Below are 22,907 nucleotides of genomic sequence, written 5' to 3' on the forward strand. Positions count from 1 at the left end.
AAGTTAAGCACCGAATAAACCATGATTTGTTATTCCAGCCCATTATTTGCCTGCAAGAGAATACATATGCACAATGGGTGCCTTGTGACTGAAAACAATAATAAAATAATAATATACAGCTGTTATTAACTTTATTTCTGAACTGGGGGATTCTTATTTCCAGCATGATATTTCTGCTGGTCCTTACAAATGAACAAATACACTGATGCAGATATGCCACCAAAAGCAGCTTTAAAATGTGCCAGATACCTCTGTCATGAAATGATGCATGACAAGAAGGGATTCAGAAGATGACATTTCATTATTACTATGCATGTAAAAATAAAACAAATTGTTTACAAAATTGTCATCCTGTATCCCTATTTCCTTTTGTGTGCATTTGTTTGGCAAAAGAAAGGAAGGAAGGAAGGAAGGAAGGAAGGAAGGAAGGAAGGAAGGAAGAAAGAGAGAAAGAAAGAAAAAAAGAAAGAAAGAAAGAAAAAAAGAAAGAAAGAAAGAAAGAAAGAAAAAGAAAGAGGAAAGGAAGGAAGATACAAACAAAGAAAGGAAGGAAGGAAGAGGAAAGGAAAGAAGGAAGCAAGGAAAAAAGAAAGAAAGAAGAAAGGAAAGAAGGAAAGAAGGAAAGAAGGAAAGAAGGAAAGAAAGAAAGAAAGAAAGAAAGAAAGAAAGAAAGAAAGAAAGAAAGAAAGAAAGAAAGAAAGAAAGGAAAGAAAGGAAAGACAAGACAGAAAATCTTAGCATTTCTTACTTGGAAGAACAAAGATTTCCTGCAAATGAGAAAATGTATTGTGGCAACATTTTTTTTTTTAAAAACCCCAGAACTTTGATATCCAATATTTGTTCAGAAATAATTGGCTCCATTGTTAAACAAAGCTGATGTTTGTAATCATAGAAATTTAAAATTCTTTTTAGTAGCAGATGCAGAGATCTCCAAGGAAATGTCCTGAGTAGACCATGTAGAATATGCTGTTACAGATGTCAGTAACGTTAGTAGCATAGTTTGAAAACAATCATTTATATTATAATCTGTAGGGTCCATGGGCAAGTAAAACGTTGTGACTTTTTATTGCACATTTTTTCTGGATTCCATCTTTTTTTTAAAACGTGCATGGAAGAACAGGATTTTAGCAATAATAGAGGCAGCAGGACTGGGGAGAGGTGGTTTTAATCTCCGGCTATTTAAAATGTTCTCCATATTGAGATAATCTCTTTCCTTTTGCCAAGAGGAACTATAAATTCCATAGCCAGAGATGAGGAGTTACCCTCCTGAGTAAGTTTGCTCACCCACAGAATAAAGGTTAGTTAACTATATTACTGGAATCATTAGCACCCCATGGCAATTCAACATAGGCCACACATGTCAAACTCGCAACGTCACGTGACGTCACTTGACCTATCAGAACTTTTCCTCCATTGCTGGCAATGCAGTGGGTGCAGTTTCGTCGTGATGCATCCGGCCTGCAGGCCAGCAGTTTGACACCCCTGACATAGGCCATCGGTTTGCTCTCCAGATATACAGGACTTCAATTCCCACTATTTCAAGCCAGAGTGAACTTTGGCAGTTGAGGTTCAACACAGGGAAGGCTGTGATCATTTTGTTTCCCATGTAGCTATAGGACTGATGTGACTGATTATTATCTAAGATAACCTGGGAAAATTAACTAAACAAGAATAATTGGGGTAAATTTATATTTTCTAGAGGCCTCCCTTCCAAAAATGAGAAGATTATTTTTTTTATTATTCTGGACAATCATTCAGAAAATTAGGAAGAAAACAAACAAAATTAGATTTTAGATTCTGAAGTAGTTAGTGAGAACAATCTCTCTCTTTTTGAATGTATTGTTTTTTAAAAAACCCAATACATATTTCTTGCCTCACATTTAGAAGTATGGGATCCTGGAAAGGCCAATTTTAACCAGAAAACTATGGATCCCAGTGTGAAACAGAATTTTAAAAAAAAATAAAAAAAGATCTTTCAGTTTTGTTCAGTTCAGTTTTGTCAAATCATACGCAAATGCCCATTTCTGCCCAATTTCAATGCCTGCTTTCGGGAGATTTGCGGCAGACCCATGTCAACTGATGCTGCTCCCGTGATGTTTCTCTTTTCAGATCTGTTGACTCGAAATGAGCAATTCATATTCATGCCAAGATTTATTTATTTATTTGCTTGAAATGAGATCTCTTGAACTGAATACACACTCAGCATCATAGATAGCCGCCATCCATGACGGTGCAGAAAAGGCAGGCATTTGAGGAATGCCTAGTGGGATGTTAACTGGTAGGTTTGGAACTTTAGGGAGATTCACATTTGGTAGATTCACATTGGGCAGATTACTTGTTAAGCTCCTGTGGAAGAAACAGACAGAAAGGAAAAAATACCATCACGGTGACGATGCTGATGCAGCAGAAGCACAGTGGCACTCAGAAAGAAATCTGCAAAGTTCACAGCAAGACAACAATAAAAAAAAACCCAAACCAAAAACATTTCAGAGAGAAGCATGAGTATGGAAGGCTTTAAGTGTGGGGTTAAGGACTTTGCGTTATTTCAACACTCTGCAATCACAAGTTGCTAAAACAAAAAGAGAGGGAAAGAGAGAGCAAGAACAAAAAACAAAAGAAGGAACATTTATAAAAGAGCAACTTAAAACATTGATACAGAAGGACAGAACTTAACTGCTACCACATTTTAAAAACCGTAGAGTTTAACTTGGTCTTAGACGAAAGACGAGGAACACACTCAAATGATTTTAAATGATCGGCATGTAGACTTGAAGGACAAAATGGCACAGCTATGCTAAAAAAAAAGTCTAATAGGACTATTTTGTAGATTTGTGCGTATGTGTTTGTTATAGAAGAGGTTTAGCAATTGAATATATGGCCAGGATTTTTCTCTACATAGACATTTTATTCCCAACACATGGAGTTGCCATAAATTTTATATGCCATAGGCAGGTCCCACCCACATGAGGTGGGTGGCCATATAAACTCTATTTGATAAAACAAACGAATAATAGAGTGGCAACATATGGGATAGGGACCTGCCTATGACATATCCCATATCCATATGGGGGAGGCCTTCCCGGTAAAAAATGGGATCCCCTGTTTTTCAGTTTAAAGCTTTCTTTTCCATTCAAACAAACAGATATGCAAGTGATCTTGGGCCTCCCTAAGCAATTGCGTTGAACAAATTGACTGCTATAGGACTCCGCTGAAGGCAGGGAAGGGCAAAATTGGTCTCACTCACATTGGAACTGAGCAACTATGGATCTGGAATCAACAATAACTTGGTGGCACATGAACAAACCAATAAATCAAATCTTTCTAGATATTTATGGGCCTCATCATGTAATACTGTACAGGGACCTCCTGACTGGTAACATACTATATTGGAGAAATTGTACAATTTTAAGAACCTAGAGGACTGTGTAACTTTTATAACAAAATTGCAGATTCAAAATCCAAGTTGGATGAAGTACATGAGGAATTTAATGGGCTTCCATAATTTGCAAATGGAAGCATGCAGTCTAATCTTGTGCATATTGACTCAGAAATATTTTGCTTTGAGTTGAATCACATTTACATCCGAGTAAGTTGACAGGAGAATGGGCTGCACAGAGAATATTATATATGGTTGTTCAGATCAAAGGAGTATCTACTATTCATAAATAAATATACAAAATATTTAACTTATTTTCAAATGTACAGCAAAATAGCATGAAATTGACATTGCCATGAAATCTAGACTCTGTGCAACAAATCCTGATACCAACAGAAGAAAATATTTGTTTCTTTGCTTCTGCTTCCCCAAAGCTCTAATCTGATCTTCAGAAGACTATGCAAACATTGTTTCTCTGCAGTTGTTGACAAAAACTTGGTGAATGCATCTAATATCGTATAGGAGCTCACTTTGATTAAGCATATATACCACTTCAATCAGGATGACTGTACAGTGTACAAGAGCGTTTATCAAGCTTACCAATTTAAGATGTGTGGATTTCAACTCCCAGTATTCCTCAAGCTACATGCTGACTGGATAATTCACACATGCTGAAGCTGACAAACACCGGTGTACAGTATATTGTGCATCCCCCAAAAACACCATTATGCAAAATAAAATAGATTGAAAATCTCTGCACATAATACCCTAAATGCTGGGACGAATAGTCTGCTAAGTTCTAGTCTTCTGGACATATCTAGCGCTAATGAATTAATTCTTTCTTTCTGTTCAACATCAAGTCTTCACTTGTAGTGTGTAGACTGGCTCACAAATTGGATACAACTTGCAAAGAAGCTGTCATTCCTTAGTTTTGCCCAACATAGCAGTTAAGCTTAGAAGGAAGGCAGACAGGAAGAAAGAAAGAAAGAAAGAAAGAAAGAAAGAAAGAAAGAAAGAAAGAAAGAAAGAAAGAAAGAAAGAAAGGAAGGAAGGAAGGAAAGAAGAAAGAAAGAAAGAAAGAAAGAAAGAAAGAAAGAAAGGGAGGGAGGGAGGGAGGGAGGAAGGAAGGAAGGAAGGAAGGAAGGAAGGAAGGAAGGAAGGAAGGAAAAAGGGAGAAAAAGGAATAAAAATAGAACAAATTATATAAATGTGAAAGAGAATATGGGATAATTTGTATTATGCTGACTGATTATGCTGAGATAATTCTGATTATATTCTCAATTTCCTCCCATACCAGCAAATTTTACCAAAGGATTTTTTCCCCCTCAAGGAATGGGAACCTTGGGAGAAAGGGATTGCCTATTCCTATAGAAAATTGCAAATATATGTGAATGTTCATCTTCAGGTTGAACTGATGCAGTCTTTATTTTTGGGTGAACACTAAGTCCATAATCTTAGGTTGTCAATGTTTTCTGCGATAAGATTTGATTGATTTTCCCTTTGAACATATTATGATTTAATTAAGGTGAAATTAAATTACAATTAACCTACACATTATAGACTAGTCTCACTACTTCAAAAGATGCCACAGACATAGCCACAAAACAATAACCTTGTAAAAAGAAATTTTCATGTGGTATTGATATCTAGAAATACATTCTCTGAGCATTGTTACTATGCTAACAGGAAACAAACATTTGAAGACATAAACAGTGCTCACTGAGGACAGCTGGTTACAGCAGACATATTCCAGCAAAGACAGCAAAAAAAAATTCACATATCATCCATCTCTTATATGAAACAAAATGATTTAAGTACCATCTGCCCAGTTTAAGAGAAGCAAAACTCCTATCTATCTTGCTATATTTATATATTATCTGTCATACTATGTCATTAAGAAATTAGTTTTAATTTCATTCTGAAAGCCAGTCTAGACAGAATCATATACCAAATTATTATTCTATGTTTATGTACTTTATAATTATTTCAGAGTAGCAAACACTTTGCAAGCTTAGTTTCTTTTCCTCTTTAATTGCATCAGTTTTCTGTCCCTATGTTAAAAAAAATTAGTAGCTGACACTGGAGAGACATTATAAATTCTGCATTTTGCCTGAAATGGCACATGGGAGGGAAGGAGCAACAATACATAGTGACACAAAGAAACAATTCCCATGTGCAAAAAAGAAACATATTCTACATTGAAATTAAAATCAAAACAACTCTGGCTGAAGATACCATTTTTCCCACTGATTTTCAGGTATCCCAACCATTGTATGGAAACAGATATAAATTGGTTTGGCATCAGAATTTACTACAGTGAACCTTTCAAAAAGACTGCTCCAAATTATGTTTGTCCTAGAATGTTGTCTTTAATGCCTTCAACTTTTTGTGCTATAAATTGGTTATATCAAAGTTGGACCGTTTTTTTCCAGCTATCCTATATGTAATACAAAATGGTCATCCTTAAGTGGAAATCTCCTACTCCAACCGTAATCACAGTTAAAGGCCTTAAACGTGACCCTTGATGGCTGATAATGACAGTAACTGAGAAAATGCAGGCTACTCTGAACAGTCTTCCGCAGCAACAACATTTTCAAAAATCTTTTTAGCTCCTTCTACCTAGTTCAGTGTTTCACAATCTACGCAACTTTAAGATATGTGGACTTTAACTCCCAGAAGTCCCCAGTCAGGGAATTCTGGGACTTGAAGTCCACCCATCTTAAAGTTACTCAGGTTGGGAAACACTGATCTTGTTTATCCATTGCCTTTCACTTCTACTTCCTACAATTTTGTTAAGTATAATATTTTTTAGTTCATTACCTGTTCATCACACATTTCCCGAGTATGTGAGTTACTGCTTGCTGATGACCACATCAAGGAAATAATCTTTATTTCATCCAGGATTGATTTTATCCTTTAAGAGTCCATGATACTCACGATAATTGGCTCCAAATCTATAAGATCTATCTTCTTCTCTTCCTCTTTCTCAGAATCCAACTCTCATGACTTACTAGATCACTAAAAAAAGTCCTATTTTTATATACTGTTATCCTCCATGGTCTTGCCGAAGTATACTCTCTTTATCTAGGACAGCATTAAAGCATGGTTATATACTGTATAATCTTCACTTTTGACCATCAATGAAGAATGCAGACTGATGTTACTTTTGACTACTTCGAAATTTACATTAATCCAGTTTTTTTTAAACTTTGGAGTTCTTACTTTAAATCCTCACTGCTACATAATGGTGCTGCCTGCTTTTCTCAAATTGTTCATGTTTCAACCTCTGAGATCGATTCCCATTGTGATATTTTCCAATCCTGCCATTCTTATACTTTAGTCACTGTTTACGTTAAATGGATATGGGGACCACATGCCTCATTTCCTTCCCTAACAGGAACGTCTCTGTTCCTCCAAATTCATTTTTTATAGCAGATTCCTCTTTACTGTTCACATCCCTTAGGGAAAAAAAATCAAGTCTTCTGGAATGCCCAATGAGACTTAATACATACCACAGCCTGACAATATCTTCATAAAGAGCTGGCGCAACCAGTGAAGGGAGGATAAACTTGCTTTTATTTGCTCTCCCTATTCATCCTCTATTAGCTCCTGTTCTTGTGCCCCTTTGTTTTCTCTAAAACAGATCTGTTGATTTGGTCATTTCTCTTTCTACTGATGGCTCTATTCTTCCACTGTTAGATATTAAGTAAACTTTGCTTGAATAAGGAATAAGGGCAGTGGGTCATTCATTTGTATCTCACTTCTTTGTTATTGGCCTAGACCAGGGGTGTCAAACTGCTGGCCCGTGGGCCAGATGCATCATAGAGATGCGCAGTTGCCCACCCCATTGCCGGCAATGGCAAAAAAGTGGCAATACGTCGTGACACATCACGTGATGCTACAAGTTTGACAACCCTGGCCTAGACAATGATGTTTTTCCCAGGCCACAGAAATTTGTTACATATTGTGTTCCCCTTTTAATTGCCTTACTTTGCAACTTTAAGATGTTCGATGTGTTCCTTTCTCTGTTGCTTCTTGTATTTTGTCAGGAGGTGGTTCCTGAACATATAGAGGTTTTATAAGTTTTGGCGTATTATAATTAAGTTAGAACCCCTACCCATACATTTATGACAGTTATGATATTTAAAGATGATGGCACTCAGGATGTGGAGAACATTTGCCAAAGAACTACGTAGAATGAATCTTGCTCAGATTCACTCATAAGTAAATATGCTGATTTATAGGGCTTAATTTTTAGAAACAGAGTTTAAGCCCATTCCTCTACAATGAATCATAAAAAAATGATAACAAAATGATGAAAAATGCTATAATTAACTTTTAGTCATCACTGTAATAAATTAACAATGCTACCATTTGGAAATCCTAAAGTGAATGTGTTGTGCTTGTCTCTGTGTGATTTGTCTTCCTGCATTAGTGGAAATGACTGGCACAATTGTTGAAAAAGAGTTCAGGAACTCTTAGACTCATTTTTTGGAGGATGCCTTCCAGTCATTCTTGAGTCCTGGTAATTTCCTGGACAAGTTCATATAGCTTTTTTATTAGCATAAATGTATAATATTATTATTTTTCTTCTTCCATTCCTGGAGTTTTTTTGGCAGGATTTTTCAGAAGTGGTCTGCCCTTGCCTCCTTCCTAGAGCTGAGAGAAAGTGACGGGCCCAAGGTCACCCAGCTGGGTTTGTGCCTAAGGCGATCTCTAGAACTCCCGATCTCCTGGTTTCTAGTCTGATGACTTAACCTCTATAACAGGGGTCTTCAAACTTGGCCCTTTTATGACTTGTGGACTTCAACTCCCAGAATTCCTCAGCCATCGTACGCTGGCTGAGGAATTCTGGGAGTTGAAGTCCACAAGTCATAAAAGGGCCAAGTTTGAAGACCCTTGCTGGGTACCAAAGTGCCTCTCACAATATCATGTAGAAATCCAGAAACATGTTTTGAATTCTTTTCATCATTGCTTTATGAAAAGAATGAAGTGGGACATTAAACTTATATTAACAAAGTGATCCTAAACATTTGTTGGAGAAGCTACTACCGTGTTCAATTAAGCTTTCTTTATATGAAGTACAGTCTTAATTTAGTAATAGCCTTACTAGATTCTGTGAGATTTATTTTTGAGTAGGCACATTCAGCATCGGCTTATTGTTATTAAAGTGGAAGTATATGTTTATGAAAATATTTATTTTCATTAGAGTGGCTGTAAATAGTTTCTAACAAAATAATTTAATAAATGGCTACATCTGATGGAAGCTCTAGCCCAGGGGTGTGAAACTGCCGGCCCGCAAGCCGAATGCGTCGTGCTGAAACCACGCCCACCCCATTGCCGGCAATGGAAAAAAAGCCGCGATACGTTGCGACACGTCACGTGACATTGTGAGTTTGACACCCCTGCTCTAGCCCATCATGGCTGATCTTGGAAATCACAAAAACTGAACCTGTGATGGAACACAATGAAGAGATGGATTCCTAGGAGGGAATGGCTTAGATATCATGTGAGAGAAAGAGGGTGAAGTCAGCCCCTCCTTCATAGTTGCCAAAGTATACTGTAGATGCAGACAGCAGAGTCAGGCAAGATTTGGTCCGTAAGTGTGAAACAATAAAAAAAAACTCAGCTTGGAAGAATTACTATATGTTATTCTTGATATTGGGCCTGACAGAACCTGGTTTAATACTGGGATGAGGAAAACCTGAAAAATCCCATGTCAGAAGCGGAATATAGCAAACCCTTTTCATATTGTTGCTACATGCTATGAGTGTGACTCGAGGTTGGATTTATATTGTATTCACTCAGTTGTAGTTTGAGTTTGACCAGATCAAAATACTTCCATAAGAAATGTTTTAGCACAACATATATTAACTTATATATGTTCAAAACATTTGATGTCTGAGCAATCATTTTTTTAAAAAAAGAATAAGAATCTAAGGGCTCATGGTGGCTGTGGAATTTCTTCCAACTACGGAAGGAGAGAGGGACAATTCCTGCTTTTTATCTTGCAGTACTTTCTGCCCATCCCATTTCTGTTCTGGAGAGCTGAAGGATCGTTCTGAGTAAAATTTTAAGTTCTTGCAAGAGAAGAACAGCCATCTTGTCAAGTCCATGGACTTAACTATTAAAATTAAAAATGAGCACAGGTGGTCCTCAACTTACAACAGTTCATTTAGTGACCATTCAAAGTTACAGCGGCACTGAAAAAAGTGACTTATGACCATTTTTTTCAAACTTATGACCGTTGCAGCATCCCTGTGGTCATGTGATCAAAATTTGGACACTTGGCAACTGACTCATATTTATGACAGTTGCAGTGTCTCAGGGTCAGAAGGATCACCTTTTGCGGCCTCCTGACAAGCAAAGTCAATGGGGAAGCCAGATTCATTTAACAACCGTGTTACTACCTTGACAGCTGCAGGGATTCACTTAACAACTGTGGCAAGAACTGTCGTAACATATGGCAAAACTCACTTAAAAACTTTCTCGCTTAGCAATAGTAAATTTTGGGCTCAACTGTGGTCGTAAGTTGAGGACTACCTGTACATAAGTTAGAGTTGCTATCTTTTTTCTAGTTCTTACTTACAGCAAAAAGGGGAAGGTAGGTACCAATGTGGTTTCCCCCTCCTATTGTTTTACCAGTTTATTAAATTTATATGCCACCCATCTCGCTATTAATCAACTCTTGGCAGCTTACAACATCATAAGGTCACAATATAAAACTACAGAAAAGATTCAGGAGTAAGAATTAAAGCATTAAAATTGATCAAAACTAGAGGAAGCCTGCTGTTCCTTTGTTGATATTTCTGGCCACTTTCTTTTTTTAAAAAAAACTAAGGCTACAACCCAGAATATGGTTATGGGCTTTGGGTCTGTACATTTCCTTCCTTTTTTTGCCACTTAAAATATCTCTAATATTTTAACAGGAGTGGCTTAGCAGTCTAAATTGGAAATCATGACACACTTTATATTACAACTGAGAAGCTGTTAAAGTTTTCAAGAACCTTGCACTCATTAATGAAAAGAAAAAAGGAAAATAAAGACACGTAAATCTTGACATAAAACAATCAGATGTAATATATCAAGTGCTTATTATAATATTCATTGTTCACTTTGTTTACCATTCTGTTTTTAATCTATTCAAGAACTTCTTTATTTATTCTTTTTTTCCCCTCAGAATCAGACAAGATAAATACTAGACTAAAATAACACAATGGAGGTTAAAAAAAATTGATTTTGCCTTTTACGTTTTTGCTGGGTAAACTGATCTTATTTATGTGAATTACTTTTTTGGCCACTTGTATGAAATAAATAGCACCTTGTCACTAGAACATTGCACCAAAGGAAAAAAAAATGCTTTTCTATATAGTACTCTGCAGTTTCCTTGGCAGGATTTTTGGGCAGTGACTTGCTATTGCCTTCTTCCTAGGGCTGAGAGAAAAGGCCTAAGATCACCCCTATGGCTTCATGCCTAAGGCAAGATTAGAACTCTCAGCCTCTTGGTTTCTAGCCTGATGCCTTATCCACTATACCAAACTAGTTCACTTCTAAATATTGCTCTGTTTACCTGTACATGAAACAGTAAAGCTCCGTCCCTTTAGCTGAATTCATATTTGTGTAAGATAGTATAGAATATTGCTATGGGCTCTGTATTACTTTATACGCTGCTAATCAGTAAAGCTCACTAATGTTTTACACACAATCAATATTAGCTGAGACTTTGTGGAACAAAGTTCCATTCTGCCTTTGTTCTTGAGCTGAGGGCCCTACTCATAGTCACTTGGCCTTAGTCATCTCTTGAATGGATTACCCTACATGTGCTCTACATGGGGAGGCCCTTAAAAGAATATTGAGAAGCTTTAGCTGTGGCTTGGATGCCTTTAAAGCCCTTCACCCAGTGACATCTGTCCTTCTTCTTAGGTCTGGCAGGAGAAGCATTCTCTAGTTCATGTCAGTATGCCAGTATGCCATCCGGAGGGGCCCAGGGAGACTTTCTGTTGCGCTGCCTATCCTCCGAATATCACCTTCCCCAGATATCAGACTCACCCTGACCTTACTGACTTTTCACAAGGTCTTAAAGACCGGGTTGTATTATTCATCCTAGGGCCCTGGTGGTATTGATGAGCCCATTTGTTGCCAGCATTAATTGCAATTACTGTTAGCATTGCTCTGGGTTGTTGTTTTCAGCTACTATTCACATGATTTATACCATTGTTATATTGTTTTTATTCTGTTTTGGTAGCTGCCCACAGTTATGGACTCGAGATGGGTGGTCATATAAACAAATAAATAATTTCTTTTTTTATATCTAGACTTTCTATGGTTGGTGTGCATCTCTCCTTACTCTTATTACCTACATGAAACTATTGGCCATCTATCTTATGGAGCATCATCCATTCCCCATCGTTATTCAGATGGCTCTGATTCAGATGGCTCTGATCTTACTGGCCTTCTCTTGAAGACCTGGCTTTTCCCCTCAGGTATTGGGCCAAGGAGGTTAGCTGAGCTTGCTGTATAATATTGATTGGTTGCTTTTTTATCTGGATTATTAGGAAATTGAGGAGTCCTTGGTGCTCTCTGACATTGGTTGATTTTTTGCAGATATTTCATTATCCAACTAGGATGACATCTCCAGTGTTGGGAAGAAAGTGAGGTTTACTCTCTGTTGATGTATGGGGAATCACCTTGACAGTATTGGCGGGACTGTTCTTCTTGGTTCCTAGATTAGGCTGTTATTTACTGATTGATTGCTTGTATCAAAATCAGGACCCCCCCCCCCAGCAAATTCTACAGCTAAAACCGGAGTTACAGATATTCTCTTCTATCAGTATTAGGAACCTCTGTCACATTACACAGTGTATGTATGCATTATTATGGAGGTGGGAAGGATTGGTTACAGATATTTAACTTGTTGCTTTTATTCAGATATTTTCATGCTTTTATATATTGTTAGCTAGTCACCCTCTCTCAGCCCTAGGAAGAAAGCAAGGGCAAAACCTCTGAACAAATCCAGACAATTGACACAAGTCAAGAATGACTTGAAGCCCCCACACCCAAAAAACAGGGAATAATTTTTTTTAGAAGCAACATACACAAAAATTTGAGTGTCAAACGTATGGAAAAGCAGTTGGAAAAACCACATTAAATCACATCAAAATGTTTTGCAAATCTAAATTGGATCCCCCCCCCCAGAGATTCCCACAAAGAGGTATAGAAGAAATCCTGAAAAATGCCTGATACCGACTCGGAGTGTTTCTCCCTCTAGCTCAGGGACGGAACACATTTATTTTTGAGGATGTGGGATAAGTCTTCACACTTTATTCATTTTTTAAAAAATGTTCTCCAAGGAATGCGAAAGTCATTGCCAACGAAGAGTTAACATCTTTGGAATTAGGAATGGTTAATTCCTATATATTTTGAAAACAGAAAAAATAGAATTACTTTATAGCTGAAATCATTTTTTAAAAAGAGAAAGAAATATGCCTGAAAATCACTAGATAAGTGGATTTTTGTTTAAAATTACTCATCAGCCTACTGAAAACGGATATGTTGCCAAGAAATTTCGACAAGTGCAACTTCGGCAGTTTCTGGCCTGCAAGTGTCTCGCAGGCTGTTCGCCCAATCTAGTTATGTCTTGTCAAAGCTGATTTCAACCCTAAATTCCTGTAGGTTTGAGGCAGAAATGTTTCTACTTGGAGATGCCAGGGACTGAATCCAGGACCTGGATGCAAAACCAGATAGAGTGCAATTGAACTAACTTGTCTCCCTCATCTTTTGAGGGTCCCTGTTTTACAATCTTGTGACATTTCTGTGAATCTGACACTCTTGTTCAAGATGAGCTGCATTCTGCCATCGGCGTTCTTTAGCGCATCGAGATCTCAATGGCGTAGAATTGATTGAGCACGGAATGCAAAGGCGACGCTGGCATGGTCTCTCCTTTCATGTGCCTGTGTATATTCCATCAGGCTAGGAACAGATTTAACTTGCATATTCAGTGTTTTGGAAAATTGTGTTAGGGCTGCTGTCTTGCTTTGATTCATTTTCCCTGCACAGTTTTGCCCACACTTACCAGCTGTGTAACCTTTTGAAGAGCAAGTTAACTCATTTGGGTGAGTTTTACAGCTCTTGCCGAGTGAGCGAAAAATAAAATAAAACAAAAAAGGAGAACATATTTGTTCGGCATTTGTGAAAATCTTCAAGGCTCGCAATGTTTATCTGCTTGCGTGTCTCACATTATTCCTTAGGTGATGCTCAGCATCTAGCAAAGAAAATACATCTTTTTTTTAAAAGTATGTTCTAGTAGACAGCCATCTGGTAAAGACCTTATATTTCAACCTTGATTTTCAGGCAGGCATCATGGAAGGTCTGTTTTCAAATTTGTACATTGTGACAGACCATCCTGTGTACACAAGATAATGCTTTCATACACTTGGCTTGACTTAATGATTTAAAGTGAGATACGATCACCCATTTTCTGCCTGCTATCTCCAGGGAGTTGAAGAAAGACAATGTTGAAAGAGTCACCCCCCCTCCTCAGAAATAAAAATAAATAAAAATGGTGAGGTCTTTCTTCTTTGTTTTTACCCTGTGTTAATAAATATGTGGCTTACTGAAACAATATATCAACAGGATTTGGTGTCCAGGAATTTCCTCCAACAGTTTATAGAACCCTATTGTACCTTGCAGTGGGATCCTGAGTTTTTGGCTGCATAATAAGTAGGAAGAACAGTGAAAATCACACTAGCGACAAAACTGCTCTTTGTGCTGTGTTGAAGGGTAATAACCGAGGCTGTGCAGTGCTGAGAAAGTGAGGGGGAAAAATGCTATGGGGCACATTTGAAGGGTTTTTTTTTCCTTTTTTTCTTTTGGCCTTTGAATGAGTTCTGACTATAGGAGAAGTACATATAATTTTCTAGGCAAGCTTTCGGAAGTGGTTTTCCCTTGCCTATTTCTTCCTGGTCCAGGGAGAGAACACAATTTGTTGGTTTCCATGCCTAAAACCAGGGCTTTTTTTCTCATAGAACGCTCAGAACGGAGTTCCGGCACCTTTTTTGGATGGAACCTTGTAGGGTAGGCAAGGCGGGTTGTATGACATGTATGAGTTCCGGCACCTTTTTCTTTTACAAAAAAAGCACTGCCTAGGACAGGACTGGAATTCAGATTTCCCTGCTCCTAGCCCAACCCCTTGCGTAGTGCCTGACCTGTGGGCAATTTCTTAAAGCAGACTGAGATCATGCTTTTGGAAACATCCCTTTGAATCCAATATGTTCCACAGACCTAATAAAAACATAAGGAAAGCATGGCTGAATCAGACTAAATTTTTATCTAGCCAATTTCTTGTTTCTCATCCACCCAAGGATCTGGGTTTGCAAAGTATCTCTAGGAGGTGTTTTGCACATTCATCCTGAAGATAGTACATAATCCTCACAATCAGTTTCCTTCAAAGTCTTGTTACTGACACCACAGCTATTCTCAGGCTTAAATGGCTGCATTCTATTTTTGAGTGCTACATTATTCAAAGTTTTCATGAAATTATACAAATAGCAGAGGATGCGATGGCACAACTATTGGAGGTTGAAAAAACGTTGGCAACCCACCAAGAATATTGTGATCTCAAGCAAATGTGTGAGTTTTTATGATAGTTATATCATCAAGCCAGTAGCAAATAGTTTAAAAATGAGTAAGAATTCAGGTTTTTTGTGAAATTGTCTTACAGTAGCATGATGATAAGAAGCTAGGTAGATATTAAAAACTTATCTGAGATGAATAGAGTTCTTAAATGCCAAATCTGTCTTGAATGTCCTTCCTTGAAATACAGGAAGAACTTGGAAACTTCAGTCTTCAATTTCCAATCTTACTATGCAGATGAAATATGCTTGTTTATATGCACATTCAGTATATGAGATAGACAAAAAGCCACCTAAATTTGCTTAGAAAGATATAAACCAGTACTGGAGTGAGTTCTTGTAAAGAAGAGAAAAGTGATGGCAATCTTTACTTTTCACTCCTATGAAGACAACGGGACTACTTCGGAATATACACATTATATAAACTAGCATGGAACTATTTTACCGGGTACCACATTAACAAACTTTTAATTAATTTAAAATTAATAAGTGTACACACTTTTTGAATAAATATGCATTTAGTATTGTATTTAGCCACAAAATAATATAAAACAAGATAATAATCATTTAGATTTTTTTTCCCTAGCATTTTTCTCACAAATGCTAGGTCTGCCTTTTTCTGATCAACCGAGTTTTGATCCATTGGTTACCACGGCAATTGACTGGCCAGCTTGTTGCATGAACCTGGCTAAGAGAGAGACTGGCTGGCGCAGAGTCACCTAGCTGGCTTTCATGCCTAAGGCAGGACTAGAACTCACAGTCTCCTGGTTTCTGTACTAGTGCCTTAAGTATTAGATATATCAAATAAGTGGCATTTTATCTTTTCCCCTCCTACTTTTAGCTGCAGATCTTTCTAACTATATCAATTTGATGAGAATCAATTTGGAAAAATGGCAGCAAAATGGTGATCAATGGGAAGGGAAAGGAATAAGAGATTCCACCCTTTTCCTGGTCCCAATACTCTCCTTTTGAAATAAATTTGCCACTGGAAATGACTGCTAAGATTTTATTTTATGATTTGGAAAATAATATTCCAAAATATTTTCTTTTGGAAAATATTTCTAAGACTCTTTGTCCAAATTTGTTTTCCGTATGGATATTTTGTCCAGCTTCCTTTTGAAATGAAGTTCAGTATTAAATTCCATGAAAACTAAAAGCAAGATAGCTTGTGGAACACCTTTCACTGAAATTGCAGAACTATGATGTCTCATCTTGTTCCTATTGTTATTCAACCACAGCATCAGCCAGTAGTTATTACTCAGGCACAAGAACTGACTGAATAATACCTACAAGATTTTTATTCTTTGTCAGAAAAATGGTTGCATTTCAGACATGGGTTGGATGAAGCCTTGGGATCATGGTGTTGGGATAGACTGATCTTGCATTCTCACGAAGAGTAACAATTTATTCTATTAATTATTCTATTAACACTTTCTGAACCAAATATAAACCAAAACTGCAGGCTGAAAATTTCACTTTTTACATTTTGCCATTTTAAAAGAGGGCACAACCATATACGTATGCTTAGAGGAAAATGTGCACCCATGCCTACTTCTCAAAGGACAGAAAATGTATACCACTAAGTATATTATGAAATTCTGCAGAATTTTATGCAGGTTTTTTTTTGTGCAGATTAGTTCCTAACCAGTTTGATAATTGAAATGTTGAGAAATGGGATGAACTGAAAAGAAAAGGTTAGAAAAATTAGAAACAGAGAAAATTTGCTATTCTCCAGTAATATGGGTTGGGCCTAAAACCAAAGAAGCAAAAACATTTGTCAGTAATATGGAACCCGCTTCCCCCCTCTCTCTTAGACAACTGAGTAATACAATTTTTGAAACCTGAGCTGAAAGGCAAAACAATAAAAAGAAATACTTTTGGAACCACCTCTGAACTAACAAGATGATCCTTCGCGAGATAAGATTTTCATACTTGAGTGACTTTGTCCCAAAGGTGCTTTTCCAAAAGGCAACTGGACTTTCTTAGCTCTGGAGCACAAAAGACAAGAAAGTCTAGTTGCCTTTTGGAAAAGCACCTTTGGGACAACCATGATCTGGATGACTGAGAATCTCCATAGACACTTGAGTGACTTGTTCATTTTTATCATGCTACCAAGTGGAAAATGTGTCATCTATTGAGTTCTAGGTACCACTGTATCAGCTGGGTAGAAGATGGACAGGTCAGAAAATGGCTTATGATGGTAACCTTATGAATGCCAACAATATGGCTACAGAGTCTAGTAAAAGTTGACTTAGATTAGCAGAGGAACAGTATATCTAATATTCTCCTAACTCATCTGTTCATGATTGTTCTTGTATCCCAAAACTCCAATTGTATCAAAGGAGATTTTCTTACTTTACTGGCTCCCATGATTCCCGCTCAAAGCCCCTGTGAATGGACTGGGCAATAGAGGACTCCATGAGATCGACATATCTAACCACAAGTGGAGCAAAGAGATCTTGGAGGTGTTTGTGGTATTTTCCATTGCACAAGTTATCTAGAACAAACAAACAAAAGCACAATAAGACACTCTTAGCATCCCACAATTATGCAGTGTAATTTTTTTAAGGTAACTTTTATTTAGGACAAAAGAACTAAATCAAAGGCCCTGTCAATAAAAGGATCTTCTGTCAATTTATTTATTCTAGAAACATTTTAATATAATCAAGGAAATAATGCAACCATGGCACCGATTGTTTTTGAGCAATACTTAAGAATCACTTGAGTAGAATTTTGGCTACTCCATCTAAAAATTTAATATACTTTTTAACATTTTAACATTTTATGTTAAAAATAAATGTTAACATAAATGTATATATTTAGTTTAAAGAAGCTCATCTATTACAAATATAAATAAATAAATATAAACCATAAATATATGGTTTCATTTAGCATTCTAAGACCTCCTGGAAACTTTAATTTTTTTAAAAAATGAAAATTTTACCTCAATATGGAAAACTAAAGAAGAAAGCCCAAACTTATCAGAAACATTCTTTCTGAATCTTTCTGAATAAGAATGCTTGGATACATGCAGTATAGTCTTATGCAAACTTATTTGGAAGTAAATCCCACCGTATTCAATAGGAGCTAATTTCTATCAGTTGGATCTATGACTGAAGACCTAAATTAGTTTAAATTATTACTGCCAACCCAACCAGAATCCCAAGAGATTTGCTTAGGAAATCAAACAAGTGTTTTTAGGCAGACTGACATCGGTGCAAGGTGAATGCCTCAATTTTCTCACAAGTCTATTTGTCACATTGTGTTCAATACCCTTTGCTTCCAAAACCATGAGAACAGTGAAAGAAGCCATAATGAATAAAATTAACAATCCAACTAATCCAATAATCCAAAAGAAACTTCTGGGCCATTTTTTTAATAAAAACTGCTCTTTGCATTAAATTGTCAAACAATATTTCATGTCCACAGTGAAAACATTGCCTTCAAAAGTACATTGTAATGTATTCCTGTAAGGAGATGGTGGTAGATAAAGAGATTGTGTGAATCCAACACATCAAGAGCACTTAAGGGGACCCCTTTTGAACAAATCCATGTCATTTAGTTTGGGTTAAAACTTATCTTGATTGTACCTTTTCAGAAAAGTTCCATTACTTTTTTTAAAATATTTTTTATTTGGTTCTCAGAAAACTTCCAAAAGTGACAATAGTGCTGCTTTTGTTATTCTTTTATATTATTTGTTTTAATAGTTATTGATTTATTTTTTATTGTTTAGGATACTTCAGACATTAGGGTATTTTTTTCCTATTTTTTTACTCCATCTTTCTACGTGTGTTTGAATTCTCTTCTTAAACAACAAAGAAAGCTTTGCTTCACTTAAACTTAAATCTTTTTAAGTAGAAGTCTCAGTGAGGAAAAATATTTATTTATTTATTTATTTATTTATTTATTTATTTATTTATTTATTTATTTATTATTGGGACTTATATGCCACCCTATCTCCCGAAGGACTCAGGGCGGCTAACAACAACAACATACAATAAACACAGAAGTTAAGATAAAATTAAAATTAAAGGCCCCTGTACAATAAATTTAAAATTAAAATAAATTAAAAATTAGAGTTAAAAATTAAAAACATAATTAAAATCCCTGTCAGTCCAGGTCAGCCAGGTGGAAAAGGAGTGTTTTGAGGCTGCGGCGAAAGGACTGGAGATCTGGGGCCATCCGAAGCTCAGGGGGGAGCTGGTTCCACAGGGCTGGCGCTCCCACAGAGAAGGCCCTTCCCCTGGGGGTCACCAGCCGACATTGTCTAGCCGACGGTACCCTGAGGAGGCCTTCTCTGTGTGAGCGTACTGGGCGATGGGAATTCGTTCCCGGCAGCAGATGGTCCTGCAAGTATCCCGGTCCTAAGCCATGTAGGGCTTTAAAGGTAAGTACCAGCACCTTAAATCTCACCCGGAGGGCAACCGGTAACCAATGCAGCTCACGCAGGAGGGGTGTAATATGGGAGTAGCGGGGTGCTCCCATCACTACCCGTGCAGCCGCACTCTGCACCAGCTGAAGCCTCCGGGTGGTCTTCAAGGGCAGCCCCATGTAGAGAGCATTGCAGTAATCTATACGGGAGGTAACGAGTGCGTGGGTGAGTGTACGTAGGGCATCTAGGTCCAGAAAGGGGCGCAACTGGCGTACCAGGCGAACCTGGGCAAATGCCCCCCTAGCCACGACTCCAATATGATCTTCAAAACTGAGTCGTGAATCCAGGAGGACGCCTAGATTGCATGCTCTATCAACGGGAGGTAACATCTCTCCTCCTATAACCAAAGATGGAACCTCTTGGACTAAACGAGATGCCGGTACGTAAAGCCACTCAGTCTTTATGTCTCTCTAATCTGTATGATTCCTAAGTTATTATGATTCTCGCCTACCTTTATAAAAAAAAAGACAAAAGTTTTGTTTTACTGTGTATAATGCTAAAAAAAACCAACCTTGTTCCTAACGCAAATCTCCCCATTTGCACACAGATGAATAAAGCTTTATATACGCCACAAGTAAGTACCAGAAGCGATTGGCACAGTCTTTCCTTTGGTCCCCTGGCTCTTCTGATTTTTTGATGTAATGGACGGAGATAGATTCTCTTTGCAAGTCTGCACACATTTCTGCAGTCTCCCCAAATGGGTTTGCATGCAAATAATATGACCTACCAGCTGACTGAAGGAAAAATTACAAAACTGGTTGGTACTGCTTGTTTATAAATTGAACAACAAGGACTGGAGCTCTTTTTTTTGCAGGAGTATGTGTATTCTCTGAGGTTTGGTTGTGGGGTGCTTTTGTGTGTGTGTCTGAATATACAATAACTGTTTTCTTTCATAAACATTCAGAAAAATGAGGCTTCCTTGATACTCTCTGAGCTTGGTTGTTTTCTTGCAGACCTTTCATTACCCACACTAAGTAACATCATCAGTGCTGGTCCATTCAGAAAACCACAGCAATTTGTGAAGTCACTTTAAGTGACTTACCTAAAAGGTTAAGTGAGGAAAACTGGAAATCAGTCAAAAACAGCATTAGCCCAACACTTTTATCTCCACAGAGAATCAATTAAATGGCCAAAGTGCAATACATACAGTCACTTCGAAGGGAATCATTTAGAAGCTGAAACAGTGGGAAGCTGTCCCAGGTATCTGGAGGCTGGACCTCCAGCGCAGCATCCATGTCTACCGCAAACAACGAGAGGAAGGTTTCCGCGTGTTCAACCATTAAGTCTGACCACCAAGCAAAGGCCTTGAAAAGTTGTAAAACAAGACAAAATTTTTAAAAAATAAAATAAACAGAAGCGTTACCAAATTAGATTTCACGTTCGGGAGGCCTTAAATAGTAAACCGAGTGAATACCTTATATAAATCTAGCTTTATTGTAAAGCGAACAGTGGTACAAATGCTAGCATGTTGCAGTCATAATGCAACCAGGGTGCAAGACAGCATCTGCTACTCAAGAAGTAACTTGTCAAGGAGTAAAAGAGATGTATAATCTCCCACGTCTGCACTTCTAATAATGGAAGTGCACCTGTTCGGTTTACAATAGATCACTTAATTCCCTGTGGATCATGCTCTTTCTTAAGAGTTCCTTGTATAAAATGGATCACATTTGGGAGTTTCTTCACTGTGTTTGTAGGTTTTCTGCTTATTTTTCCCAAGGAACCCTCCATAATTATTACTGTAAACTACCAAGTATGAACATTAGGGATTTAATGGCCACGAAACACCCCACATTTCCCGTTCAAACTCAGCTAGTGGGTTAGTTTTTAACATAAATTAGTAAATCACAATGAAAAACCCTCCCAGGTGACATTAGAAGAGCTATCTGCAGTCAAGCTAGGATAAAGCTACTAATAAATAAATAAAGTTGAAAACCAAGAAATATCAGTGAAGTAACTCATGGTCATGCGCACGGTCCTCAAGAAGTCACTGTACGGCTTCTCTGAAATGACATTCACATCATACATGTCTCAGATGTGAATGTGCTAGGAACACATGCACGCGTGTTTAAAATCACTTCTGGCTTAGGAACATGCAACATGAGTGGTGTTGTCAATAGGACCTTGTGCAATAATGACTAAGCAATAAAAATTACTAAGAGCTCAATGCTTATGTGCAGTTAAAAAAGCCATTGTTATTTTCTAAAGAGGTATATAGAGTATTTTGACAGGCGAGGCAAGGGCTAAGAATATTTGATTTAATATATGTCACTGAAACCCTACTCCATAATCCATGTTCTTTTCGGTGATTACCTCTGAAATATAGAAAATACCCTCCTGAAAACATACAGTATATGCATTAGTCTTGTTTGGCCTCTTTTCAGAGACAGATGAAGACTCCTTAATTTTTCCAGGCACTGTAATCTTAGCTGGAAATGATTATTTCTATTTTTCTAAAATTTTGTATTAGTTTACAAGAAAAGCACAAGTGAATAAACTTTGCATATCCATTCCCTAGAATGAAAAGGACAAATCAGTACATAGCTAAGATAAATTCTTCTGATCTCAAGGAGACTGAGGTATATATATCTTTCTCTGAATCTTGCTAAGGTTTCGTTGGCAGAACCTATTTCCAAGAAGAGAGTTTTGTCTTTCATGACCCCCTAGTAAATACGACAGGGATCTCTTGAACACAGTAGACAGAGGACTAGAGGACTTACTTGTAGAAGGGAAAGTGGGATACTCAGGGCTTTTTTTCTCATAGAACACCCAGAAGGGAGTTCCGGCACCTTTTTTGGATAGAACCTTGTAGGGTAGGCAAGGTAGGTTGTATGACATGTGTGAGTTCCGGCACCTTTTTCTTTTACAAAAAAAAAAAAAGCACTGGGGATACTCCAAATTATTCAGTGGAACTCCCATATGGGTCAGATGGCACTATTTAATGTTAGGGGGAATCTCCTTAATTCTCCATTCTAGAGACCATTCCTCTCATTTGGGAGCTTTCTGCAGCTTGTCAGATGAAGAAAGCATTGAAGAAGTTAGCTTTCCAGAATTCTATTCTGACAGCATGACATTGGAATTTGATGCTTGTGAACATCTTGGGGTTGGTTTGCTTAAAGTACTTAAGATATTTGGAACATAATATGAGCTTTAAAACTGAAACTGAATTATTAGTTATGTATACTTAATATCAGGAAAGAGGACAGTGAGAAAAATAGAAGAAGATTCAACAGAAGTGAATGAATAGGCATTGTTTCTGAAGCTATTGTTAAGTGAAATCTAGCTGTGGATATTAATTTTAAATGTCAGTGAAAAGAAATTATAAATATATCAACTCCATTTTATAGAACAATTCCTTGTCAAGTAACTTTCTTCTATTAAACCATTACTATTTTGGTAATTTAAGAACTTTATTCAAGAAGTAATTATAATATGGATGAGATTCATTACCAACACCATATTTTGAAAAACA

The 22,907-nt window shown here is 37.3% G+C and overlaps 1 protein-coding gene across 6 annotated transcripts in view; it reads right to left on the bottom strand.

The window, feature by feature from the left end:
• Positions 1-22,907, bottom strand: part of CADPS (calcium dependent secretion activator) — a gene marked incomplete at both ends in the record, with an annotated part of 451,723 nt that overhangs the window by 98,575 nt on the left and 330,241 nt on the right. For 4 of the 6 annotated variants that reach the window (XM_083355955.1, XM_083355956.1, XM_083355953.1 and 1 more), the window contains 3 exons: positions 2,200-2,346; positions 17,362-17,503; positions 20,586-20,742. In XM_083355955.1, the coding sequence (XP_083212081.1) occupies positions 2,200-2,346; positions 17,362-17,503; positions 20,586-20,742 (446 nt within the window). The remainder of the gene's footprint in view (positions 1-2,199; positions 2,347-17,361; positions 17,504-20,585; positions 20,743-22,907) is intronic. The other 2 variants (XM_083355958.1, XM_083355957.1) reach the window with 1 other exon arrangement.

The sequence above is a fragment of the Vipera ursinii genome (genome assembly GCF_947247035.1).
Source record: "Vipera ursinii genome assembly, chromosome: 2".
Lineage (NCBI taxonomy): Eukaryota > Metazoa > Chordata > Lepidosauria > Squamata > Viperidae > Vipera > Vipera ursinii.